This window comes from Phyllostomus discolor, chromosome 2, assembly GCF_004126475.2.
Source record: "Phyllostomus discolor isolate MPI-MPIP mPhyDis1 chromosome 2, mPhyDis1.pri.v3, whole genome shotgun sequence".
In the NCBI taxonomy this organism is placed as follows: Eukaryota; Metazoa; Chordata; class Mammalia; order Chiroptera; family Phyllostomidae; genus Phyllostomus; species Phyllostomus discolor.
Genome location: NC_040904.2, coordinates 80,448,358 through 80,461,270, shown reverse-complemented (window position 1 = coordinate 80,461,270; position 12,913 = coordinate 80,448,358). Strand labels below are relative to the sequence as shown.

The window sequence follows — 12,913 nt, the reverse complement described above, 5'->3', positions numbered from 1 at the left end:
CATTGGCTCTGGAGGTGGGTTAGGAAGATACCTGGCCTGCAGCTGCACATTGAGGAAGGGTTTAATGTTATTTAATCTTTCATGTTATCTTCCATATTAGGTATATACTTTATGTGTGTGTTGAAAGTATTAGGTAAATCTAAACATTTAAAAACAACCACAGTTTTCATAACCCTGTTTTGGCATTTTCTTCCTTTTTCAATATACAGGAGCCTCAAAAAATGGAGGCACCTACCCTCTGAGAGGCCCCAGGTGCTCACTGCACAGTACAGTAACGAACACAGAGGCTAGTGGAGAGGACAGACCTTCACTAATGATCACACAAAGAACTCATTAAAGTGAGAGCTGGGTGCCTTGATAAGGAATAAGAGGGCCTCTGTCCTGTGTGGCCATCAGGGAGGATTCACCAAGCAGGTAGAATGAAGGGGTTAGGGGAAGTTGCCAAATTTGAGGTAGGGGAGGGTAAGGCAGTAGAAACAATAGGTCTCAATAACTAATTGGTTTTCAGGGATATGGGTGAACTCTAGGATAATTTTCATATTTTGAATTTGAGCAAGTGGGTGAAGGGTGGTGTTAACCAAAATCATTAACTGGGGAGAGACATTTTCTGGTGGCAGTGAGTGGATACTATGATTGGTCCAGTTTTGGCGTATGTTACCTATGAGTGCGCTTTGAGACATCAGAATGGAGATATTTTCAAAATAAATGATCATGTATTATAAGAAGGGCTTAGTTGTACTCTTGTTAATTTAGAACTTCATAGTGTGTAAGGCACTATCCCAGTCCAATGGGGAGTAGAAAGAAAGGTTTGTTGTCCCTGCTTTCAAGAAGCCTACTTTCCAACTGCAGTCAAGAAATTAAATAACCATAGGAAATTCCAGTAACCCTCTAAGACAACAGCAGAAGAAATGTTCTCGACTGGACATGAATAATGGCCAAGAAAATTATATAGTTGCTTCTTGCTTTTCTGCAGTTAATACCTAACTTTTTAACCTAAATACCTAAAATTTTTCATCTGGGTTTGCTTTTGTTTTACTTTAGTAGTTTGAGTGGATTGAGAATAACATAAGCTTATTTAGTACTTACTACTATGGGTTAGTTGCTTTGGAGTAACTCACCTTAGTTTACTAGGTATGTACTGTTATTTGTCCAATTCTATAGAAGGGAGAAGTGAGGCACTGAAAGGTTAAATAAATTGCCCTCAGTCATGTAGCTAGTAAATGATAAAGTTGGGATTCATATCTAGTTAGTCTAAACCCAGAGCCCCTTCTCAGTTTTTAAAAACCCTATTCTTTTCACTATGTATATCCCCTGTTATGTAAGTTACTTGAAAACTTTTTAGAGGCCATGAAATTTATTTAATCATTCTCCTAATTTTAGACATATATATTGTGTTTAATTTGGTGCCTGTATTTCCAATTATATTTTTAGGATAAATTCCTGGAAATGAGTTCCTTGTACCAAGGAATATAATACCTGTAAGGCTCCTTAAAACATATTTTTTTTCCCAGAGAAGTTCACATAATATACAGTGTGAATGTATTTTTCAATACCACACAATAATATTATTCAATTCCATAGGGTTGCCTAAACCAAGACAAATAGGAGAACTCAGTAATACAATGATAAAGATGGTGGTTAGGATAATGAATCACAGGATGCTAGAGCAGGAAGGAACTTCAGGTATTATCTAGGCCACCTCTTTCTTTTATTAAGAGCTGAGGCTCAAACAGGTTAAAGACGTGCCCCAAATCATACTACTAATTAGAGTCAGAGTTAGAACAAGAACCTGCACTTAGCACTATGTGATTATATGGAGTCAGAGCTTCTTGGATGGTTCACATGAGCCAGGGCTGTGCTGAAATGTCCATTCAGGGTCTTGATGTATTTTGTCACATGAGTTAGTCTCACAGTTCCCCCTTGAAAGTTCACGGTTGCATGAAAAGGATGTGGAAGTAACCCAAAGGGGTCTGCCCTGAATCAAGAGGCCCAGTACCCACCCATGGAGATAAAAAATGCTGCTGGGCCAGGGGAACACTGAAGTCTCCTTTCATAGTAGGATCTAGAAAGATGATTCTGAACTTTTTCTTCAATGTTTCATTGAAACATATATTTGACGGCACCATATATTTGAACAAAGGGCTGCTCACATTAATTCAAAACTTACATAATTCAAGACTGTTTTCTGTAGCACTGACCAAGAAAGGAAGACATTTCTGTTTGTTGTTGCTCCAACACACAGCAATTGTGTAAATAGAATTTTCAGTTGATTTGGCATCGTAGCCATCTGGGTCACCCGTGGGGTTAAGTTGTTAAACATCAAAGTTTCAATGACTTGGCACAGTCAAAGGTTGTTTCTTGCAAAATCTGAAACAGGTTGGTTGGTCATCCTCTGTGTCGCAGACATGCCATGTCAAGATGGGCAAGACAGGGGAAGAGAGTGAAAGGAGTCATGTAGGCTGCTAATTGACTCAGCCTGAAGGTGGGAAATGCCACAGTCCATTGGCCAGAGCTAGGAACATGGTTCTGATCGAACGGGAGGAGAGGCTGGGAACAGTGTGTGGAGGAGCACATGGACAGTTGATGGGCACTAATAGTCTTCTGCAAACATTTTAATTCTTGATACTTTGAGTTACCTACTTAAAAAAATGTATAGGCAATTTTATATCATTTCAAGTTTTAAACATAAAAGTAAAACTTTAAGATTATTTTTCTTCAAATATGCATGAGAAATCCTTTTGGGCTTCCTGTTAAAAACAATGAAATTTTTACTTAATAGTCGTGAGATTCGGGTAAGTCATTTAACTTCTCTCAGCCTATATCCCAGTTGAAAATGGGAATTGGTCTCTCATTCATGGGTATGTTATAAAAATCAGGTGAAAGATCTCGTGTAAGACACTTGGCACAGTGCCTTGAACAAGGTAGGTGTTCAAAGACTGTGAATTTTTTTTGTACTAGTTTTGATATTGTAGTGGATCTACTACTGTTGACAGTAATACCATTTTATCATTTGAGTCAGTGGTGTATCCATGGTCATGAGAAGACAAAGAATAAATGACATTTTGGCTAAGTTCTGGAAATAAAATCTCTCCATCTTCTGTATGTTCTTATCTTGTAGACATGGGGAGTTTCAAAGGTCACGCCCTCCCTGGAACCTTCTTTTACGTCACAGGCATTTGGTGGACTCTAAAGGCTGTTCTGAAGTATGCCTGCAAAAGGCACAAGCGGACTTCCTATCTTGGTTCCAAAGCATTATTCCATCGAGTAGATATTGTGGAGGGAATCATACTAGTCTGCATGGCTTTAACTGGTGAGTGGACTATTTCTGTATTCTGTTTTCTCCTTTAGGATATTATCCCATGCAAAGAGAAGATTTAATATCAAATCAAGAAATTGCTAAAATGGAATTTTTATTTGAAAATATCTCTGAACATGTATTATCATTGGAATTGCTATCTTATATAGTTATTAGAAAGTGATACTTCACATTTATACAAAGGTTTGCTCCTTAATGAGTTAGTCACAGTAATTAACTTGTCTATCTACTCAAGGTTGATTTCCTTTATACAATTGGCTGGAGCCTCTGAAATAATTTTATGCCAGTTATTCTGATTCCTGAAACACTAAACCCTATCAGAAACCATTTTTCAAAATAACACCCAAATAATCAAGTGATTATGGGAAGGCTTCAGTAATAACCATTGGTGGTAGACTGGTTAGGCTGAAGAGGACTTGCTTTATGCACTTGTCCGCTGTTGTGTCATTTCTGAACTGGAGAGGAAAGTTAGGTCAGGTGACTCCCAAGGCCTTTCCATGGACTGTAAGAGTCTGTGAAAGTGTTCTGTGTTTTTAGAATTCCACTTCAGTCTCTACTTTATGAAGGGCAAAACTTCCTAATGTCCCTTTGGATTTCTTCATGCCTAATTCATGGTAATAGGTCTTTGCTCTGGGCATCAAATTCCAAAGCAAAAACTTCCCAAGGGAGAAATTTCCATGGCAGCTTTTTATGACTAACAAATAAAACAGCATTTTAAGAAAGCCTAATGGTCTGTGTAGCTAACTAGACCATAGGCTGTACCTGGCTGTGCCTTCTCAGTTATCTTTAATTGCAGAAAAGCTGAACTCTGGCATTTTTATACTGAACCAAGCACAGCCCCCTATTTTGTGGCAGCTACCCAGAGATACAGTGTGTAAGATGGAAGTAATCATCTTCTGTGGGACTGATCTTACACATCCAGGATCCTAAATCACTCAGGATTTATTTAGTCATTAGGTTAAAATAGGAATTAAGATCATGAGTGAAACTGGTCATGGAACTAATGTCTTCAGCTTTAAAGATCTGAAATAGCTTTTTGACTAAATCGATTATCTTTGATTAAAAGTGATTATCCAAAGTAATATTTGAACCTCTAAAACAAGCTCAAACCACGAGTGCTCATCTGTTAGGGAACAGCCCTGAATGAGAAACTAGTGTCATGAAAGGACCCTAGACTGGGCTAAGCAGTGAGCTAATCCTCCAGCACCTTCCTGCTTTGTTGCTGAAGTTATGAAGAGAGTTGCTAAGACTTTAACATGTTCTTCTACAGGTATGCTGGGGGAACAGTTTATTACTGGAGGGCCCTACCTGTCTTTGTATGACTATAAAAAAGGCCAGTGGGTCCAACTGCTGGGCTGGCATCATACCACCATGTACTTCTTCTTCGGGCTGGTGGGAGTGGCAGACATCTTATGTTCTACCATCAGTTCAATTCCGGCCTCTTTAAGCAAGTTAACGTTGTCAAATGCCTTATTAGTGGAAGGTAAGTATGAGTGAGTATTTTCCTGAACCCTTCCCTATTATTGCTTATTTGTCTAACCCTTTATACTATTTTTTTAGTGTCCTGGCATAGCCTTGGTCCATAGGGTTATCAATTTGGGTCATGTTGAACTATGTGATATCCTAGGCAGGTGCCAAAGATTTTTCCTCCCTGCTAGCTCATTTAGTAAAATAGAACAAACACAATCATTCAAAGTGCTTTGCTCATATTTCCCAATTGTCTTAAAGAACCAGCTGCCATGGTTCTTTATCTCTGGGTTATCCTAGAGATTATCATCATTTCTGCTTTTAAAAGTGGTAGGGGAAAATGGAGACAACTGTACTTGAACAACCATAAAAGAAATAAGAAAAGCTGACATCTCAAAAAAAAGAGAAAGAAAAAGAAAAGAAAAAGTGAAACTGAGCTCAGAATAGTGATACATGAATATCCTGAAATGAGAAGACAGAGCAGAGTAGCTTCTCCCACCTGCTAAGTAGCCTTTTAAATATCGATATAGTAACACTCCACCATTACACGGTAAGTAGAATCCAAAGTGTTCAGTCACATGAAAGTATGAGGTCCTGTTTTTGAGGGATTAATGAAGAACAATATTTTTTGTTCAGTTGGTCTCCCTCTTACTATATGGGGAAACACTGAAAACAAGTGTTGCATGATTTGTTTTCATTTACTGTTATTTGTAAGAAATGGATCGATTGTGGAACTAAAGAAGCCCCAAATTACCAGGAGGCAGTTGTTTCCTCACTGTCCAACTTCCTCCCACATACAGAGCTGAGAACTTTTGCCAACCTCTCTTTGAGAACAAGGACTAGATAAAAGGTGGGCACCAGCAAGCAAGAACCTGAATCACAGGGTGTTATAATATTTTAAATAAATATGTTTTCTTTTTCACCTAAATAAAGAAGAGGATAAAGCTGTACTTTTTCCATGGGATTAGAAAAATGTAGTTAGCTTCTACTTCTTGGGAGCTTCCACAGCACCTTATGATTTATGTATGTATGTGCTTCCTCCAATGGACCAAATTCCTTAAGCTGAGGTTTTGTCCTCCTTCCTCTGTGTACTCGCCCTGACTCCTGCTGCCCACACCCACCACAGTTACTATTCATCCCCCTGCACAGAAGATGCTTGGAGATTCAGTTAGCCGAATGTGTCAGGATGTGTTAGAAGAAAGAATAAAGGTTGGGGAAGGGAAAAGGAGTGTTAGATTTCCTAAAGAGGTAGCAATGACTCCTAAAATACCATTATTGTGAGAAGCTGGGAAGCAGTGGGCACCAGATATTTTGGACAGATGTGTGTATGTGTAAAGTTCTGTGGAAGATGGGAAGGGGAGAGAGGGGGGAGAGGGAAAGAGATTTCATTAAAGAAGACAAACTGTTTTTCTCCGTCAGCTTTTATTTTCTACAACCACACTCATGGTCGGGAAATACTGGACATCTTTGTGCACCAGCTACTGGTCTTGGTCATCATTGTGACAGGCCTTTTGGCTTTCTTGGAGTTCCTCATTCGCCATAATGTGATTTTGGAGCTTCTGCGTATAAGCTTTATCCTGCTTCAGGGGAGCTGGTTCTGGCAGGTGAGTTGGGGCCTCCAGTCAATGTACCTAGTGTCTTCACCTATAGCTTTCTCTCTCTGTTTGGTGGGGCACTTTGCTCCAGAACCCAGAGACTTCCTTTTGATGAGCTGCTGCAGTGAGAACATGGGCCTTTGACAGCAGCCCCAGTCAGAGCAATGAGAGAGCAGTGGGGAAGGGAGTGGGGTGTGTGCATCTTCATCACACACCGGAATATCCACTACTTGGGAACTCTGAGCTGGTGCTTTGAGAGGGAAGCAGTTCCTGATGCTAAAGCAACTTTCAGACTAATGGGTAATAAGCTCAGGAAATATATGAAAGGAAGGGAATGGAGGAAACATTTATTGAGAAACAAGTATACGCCAGCCGCTGTTCAGGACAGTCACACACACATTGTTTCATTATGTCCTCACAATGCCTTGTAAGTTAGGTATTATCAAAGAGACCCAGTACTTGTCCGGGGTCACACAGTATTGGAACTGGAATCTGAATGTGGGTGCCTGACCACAAGTCCCAGGTTCTTTACATTTTACTCTGTCAAATCCCTGACCTCGCTGTGTTGTTGGAAAACTGTATTCAGTGAACACACATTTTATAGAGGACTGGAAATCATAATCCAATATCTATCTACAGATGGAAAGACTGTCTGGGGTGAAAAGTCTATGTAATGTAATCAGTAAAGGCTTCTTAGAAGTGATTTTTAGTCCCCATGGAGCAGGGATTTGAGATCTTGTGGTTATTTCAGGGTCTTGAATTCACACGAGGAACGAGACGAAGGCACTGGTAGGCACCAGGGAGAGAAACACCAAAATGGGCTAGGAATATTTAAGCATGCGCGGGAGTAGAAAGGCTGTCGGAGCAGAGACTAGTGAACAGGGGCTAAATTTAAAGGCTATTTTGAAGAAAAAATAATAAAAAACAAATAAAACATGTCCTATAATGAGACAAAATTGATAATTAGTGAATTTAACCAGTTTACACAGAAGTTGAATTTTTAGATTTTTATCATCTGCTGGGATCCTAAATGCAATGGAATATAAAACATTATTATGCATTCTATGTCTCCTGGTTGGAGCATCACCATGTGCATGTGTTATCACCTATCCACAGACAAAAATAAAGCTAGATTGTAAAAGAGGTAAGGTCAAGATGACAGTGAGTTTATACTTCAGTGTATTGCTTCTGTTTCAAACACATAACAATGACAGGTAAAATATCAAAAATACTTATAAAATAAAAAAGAAATTAAAGGAAATAAATAAATAATAAGAAAGTAAAAAAATACCTAGCTTCATTAAACAGTATGAACGAAAGCAGAGCACGCCCCCTTGTGGGCCAGACACAGAATAGACTCGCAGCAGGAGGAGCACGGGGCTGCAAGCCTGCAGGCTCCAGATTTATAGCAGACACTAGTGGTTGGTTATTTGGTTCCAGTGGAAGGAACTAAAAGAAAAAAACAAAAGGTTTCTCTTAAGGTGAGGGATAATGCCAGGCCTTTGAAACACTTTAACTGTATTGTTTACATATTCTAATTCCTTTAAAATTTTTTCAATTACTTTAGTTGATGTTCTACATTAATTTGTATTAGTTTCAGGTGTACAGCATAGTGGTTAGACAATCATATGCTTAACAAAGTGATCTCTCTGGTGTTTTCAGTACCCACCTAGCACCATACATAGTTATTACAATATTATTGACTATATTCCCTATTCTATACTCTACATCCCCATGACTATTCTGTAAAGGCCAGTCTGTAGTTCTCAATCCCTTCATCCCATTCATATCTCACTTTTCGATAGAGGTCTGTTTTAGTTTTATATTATAGTTGTGGGTTTGTGAATTTCTCCTTATTTTCAGTTTTTGCTTTGTTATTAGACTATATTCTCCTCTTTTTTTAGTGTTTTTGAATTGAATGCTCATTTATTTTCAATCTTTCTTGTTCTTAGATATACTTAAGGCTATAGATTTTCCTCAATGTACTACTATAGTTTCATCCCATAATATTTGATATATGATAGTTCATCCTTGGGCAATTTTAAATTTTGCATTGCCCATGGGCTTTCTTCTTTTTTTATAAGTATTTAAAAAAATTTTTTTCTATTTATTTATTTTTAGAGAGGGAAGGGAGGGAGAAAGAGAGAGAGGAACATCAATGTGCGGTTGCTGGGGGCCGTGGCCTGCAACCCAGGCATGTGCCCTGACTGGGAATCGAACCTGAGATGCTTTGGTTCGCAGCCCGAGCTCAATCCACTGAGCTATGCCAGCCAGGGCCATGTGCTTTCTTCTTTATTTAATTGTTTTAAAAGATTTTGTTTATTTATTTTTAGGGAGAGGGGAAGGGAAGGAGAAAGAAAGGGAGAGAAACACATCAATGTGTAGTTGCCTATCATGCGTCCCCTACTGGGGACCTGGCCCACAACCCAGTAGGGTTGTGCCCCGATTGGGAATTGGACTGGCAACCCTTTGTTTTACAGCCTGCATTCAATCTACTCCTCTCTAATATGTGAATTATTAATGAGTGCACTCTTAAGTTTCCAGAAATATTCTTTTTCTTCTTCCTATTCATTTCCAACTTAATTGCTTTGAACCAGAGAATATATTCTTGTTGAAATGTGTTGAGACTTCCTCTGGTCCATTGCCCGATGTCAGTGGCAGCAAATGTTCCACGTATGTGAGAAGAAAATATATTCTGTTTTGGAGGGTTTGGGATTCTCATACATTGACTACATTAAGTTTGTTAAAGAAATAAATATTCAAAAATGAAGCTAGAAAGTAAAAACAAAAGGGAAACTAAAAGTTGAAAAAATTATAAAGTGAAGAATTAAACTAATTAGTGTTCCATTAATAATTAATTAAAGATTTGAGGGAGGAAGGTGTGGGCTGTCACAACTGAGAGTTGACTGGGTTAATGTTGCCCCTTTTGGCAGAGAAATAATGTTTTCTTATTTCCCCTAAAACTTTCCTGAGGAAGAACTATGAGGTTGAAGTCTTTGGGCATGAATCTGTGATTATTTAAAAACTTTTCTACTTATCAATATGTCCAGACTAGTTTTTTTGTTTGTTTGTTTGTTTTTTTACCTGGTGGCCAGACTCAATAATGTATGAAGGCTTAAGGAAAAAATGATCATTTAACATCACTGCAAACACACACTGGCAGGAAAGGAAAGGTTAGCATAGGAAAGGATGAGACCATTAGATTCCACTGAAAGTGAAAGAAAAGTCTGGAGCCTGTGGAGAATTTAATATGCTTCCGTGTTTTGTTGTAATGTGTGATGTATGAATGTTTATGGATAAAACTGTCTCAAGTTAATGTTACAGTGATTTGCTTTTCACTATATTTTTTTCTTGCTACTTCTCCATATATGCTTAAACAAATGCATAAAAAATATAAAGACACTAGAGAAAATGCACACACTCTTAGAACCATGACTCATAAACAAAATCAGAAATGAAAGAGAAGTTACCACAGACATCACAAAAATACAAAGGATCATGCTAGAATACTATGAAAGACTATGTGCCACCAAATTCACTAACCTAAAAGAAATGGGTAAGTTCCTAGAAACATATAACCTTCCTAGACTGAATCATGAAGAATTGGAAAATCTAAATAGGCTGATCAACAGTGAGGAAATTGAAACAAAACCCATCAAACTGTATACTTTCACTACATGTAATTTATTGTTTGTCATTTATATTTCAGTAAAGCCATTAAAACTATCACCTAACTCTTTCAAAAAAACAAAGCAACACAAACAAAACAAAACCTTCCCCAAAGTAAAAGTCCAGGATCAAATATCTGGTGAATTCTACCAAGTATTCAAATATTTAACACCTATCCTTCTCAAACTCTTCCAAACAATTGAAGAAGGGGCAGTACTTCCTAACACACTCTGTAAGGCTAATGGAACCCTGATACCAAAACCTGGCACTGATAACACACACACAAAAGAAAACTGCAGACCAGCATTTCTGATGACTACAGATGCAAAAATCCTGAACAAAATGCAACAAATCAAATACAACAGTACATTAAGAAAATAACACATCACATTCAAGTGGGGTTCATTGCAGGGGCTCAAGGATGGTTCAACACATGCAAATTGATCATTGTGATTCACCACATAAACACAACAAAGGGTAAAAATCACACAGTCTTATCAATAGATGCAGAACAAGCATTTGCTACAACATCGATTTATGATTAAAACACTCGATAAAATAGGTATAGAAGGAAAGTACCTCAACATAATAAAGGCCATACAGGACAAACGCAGTCAATATCATCCTCAGTGGTGAAACACAGAGTGCTTTCCCTCTGGGATCAGGAACAAGACAAGGATGCCCCCTCTCACTACTCTTATTCAATATAGCTCTGGAAGTCCTAGCGAGCAGTCAGGCGAGAGAAAGAACAGTCATCCAAATGAAAGAATAAGTGAAAGTGTCACTTTTTGCAGATCACATGATTCTGTATATAGAAAACCTTAAAGACTCCACCAAACACTTATTAGAAACAAGAAACAAATCCCGTATACTTGCAGGATAGAAAATCAATGTACAAAAGTTCATGGCTTTCCTATGTACTATCAATAACATTTCAGAAAAAGAAGTAAAAAAACTAATTCCTTTTGCATTTGCAACCAAAAGAATAAAATGCCTAGGAATAACTTAACAAAGGATGTGAAGGGCCTGTATACTAAAAATTGCAAAGCATTATTAAAAGAGATGGAAAAAGACACAATGAAATGGAAAGATATTCAGTGTTTATGAATTGGAAGAATCAACATTGTTAAAATGGCCATATTAACCAAAGCAATATACAGATGGGTATTTAATGTAATATCCATCAAAATCTGATGTTATTTTATAAAGAAATAGAACAAAAAAACCCATCAGATTTGTAGGGAACTAGAAAAGTCCCTGATTAGCCAAAGCAACCCTAAGAAAAAAGAATGAAGCTGGAGGTGTCATATTACTTGACTTCAAATTATACTACAGAGCAGTGATTATCAAAACAGCATGCTATTGGCAGAAAAACAGGCACATGAAACAATGCGGAAAAAATGAGAGCTTAGAAGTAATCAGTTTTGAAATTAGAAAATATAAGTCTTACAACTGTTTTCTTCAAGGCTGTTTTGGCTATTCTTGGTCCCTTGCAATTCCATGTGAGTTTTAGGATCAGCTTTCCATTACTGCAAAAAAAGGCCATTGGGATTTTGGTAGGGATTGCACTGAATTTTTAGTTTGCTTTGGGTGTTATTGCCATCTTAACAATGTTAAATCATTCAGTCCATGAATATGAGATGTACATTTATTTATTTAGATCATCATTGATTTCTTTCAACAATATTTTGTAGTTTTCAGTGTACAAGCCTTGAACCTCCTTTATTAAATTTATTTCCAAATATTTTATTCTTTCCGATGCAATTGCAAGTGGAATTGTTTTCTTAATTTTTGGTTTGCTCATTGCATGTGTATGAAAATACAACTGACTTTCACATGTTGATTTTTGTATCCTGCAAATATGCTGACTGTTAGCTCTAATGTTTTCTGTGTAGATTCTTTAGGGGGGGTTATATACCTGTCATCTGTGAATATAGGTAATTTTACTTCTACCTTTGCCACCCAGGTGTTATTTATTTTTCATGCCTAGTTTCTCTGACTAGAATTTCTAGTATAATGTTGAATAGAAATGGTGAAATCAGACACCTTGTCTTGATCTTAGGGGAAAATCTTTCAGTCTTTCATCATGGATTATAGTGTTAGCTGTGGGCATTTACTTATTTTAAAACATTTTTGCACTCTAATTTTGAAGTAACCAGGTGAAACTATACAACTTGCAACCCAAAGCACATTCTCCAAAAGTCTACCAATCCCCAGAGATGATTACTATTCATATTTTGAAATTAATCTTAAAATGTCCTTAATTTCTTTTGGCAAAAACACAAGCTACTAGGTACTGTCTATATTACTAAAACAAGCAATAAAGCCTGATGTCTAATCTGTAATATTTCAGATAATGGAGTTGTCTTAGCTCCCATTAATCTTGGAATCAGGTGTTTTGAAAAGTAGCTGATTATTTTCATGTGTGCTTTTTGTTTTAAATTGCAGATTGGTTTTGTCCTTTATCCCCCCAGTGGAGGTCCTGCATGGGATCTGACAGATCATGAAAACATTATGTTTCTCACCATATGCCTTTGTTGGCATTATGCTTTCAGCTTTATCATCATTGGAATAATTTATGCTTTTGTCATATGGTAAGTTATGATTTTCGTTTATGGAAGTTCTGTTGTTTGGAATATGACCAATAAGACTTGATAGTATTGTACTTAAAATTCAAAGAGGAATTTAATTTTTAGCATTACATGAGACAGGGTGATAGCAGAAAATTATCTGCAAACACAGAAATTTCCAGTAGAAAAATTAAAGGCTGGCTTAACATTAGAGTGGCTCAGCAGAGCCACTCTAGTGGCTCTGACCTGTGAATCACCCTTCAGTGCCTCTTCTGTGCCTCCATGCCTTTGCACAC

The 12,913-nt window shown here is 37.5% G+C and overlaps 1 protein-coding gene across 7 annotated transcripts in view; it reads left to right on the top strand.

The window, feature by feature from the left end:
- Positions 1-12,913, top strand: part of TMEM45A (transmembrane protein 45A) — an 86,940-nt gene that overhangs the window by 69,057 nt on the left and 4,970 nt on the right. For all 7 annotated transcript variants that reach the window (XM_028504921.2, XM_036018005.1, XM_036018004.1 and 4 more), the window contains 4 exons: positions 3,119-3,310; positions 4,587-4,799; positions 6,203-6,387; positions 12,496-12,641. In XM_028504921.2, coding sequence (XP_028360722.1) covers positions 3,121-3,310; positions 4,587-4,799; positions 6,203-6,387; positions 12,496-12,641 — 734 coding nt within the window. In that variant the 5' untranslated portion in view covers positions 3,119-3,120. The remainder of the gene's footprint in view (positions 1-3,118; positions 3,311-4,586; positions 4,800-6,202; positions 6,388-12,495; positions 12,642-12,913) is intronic.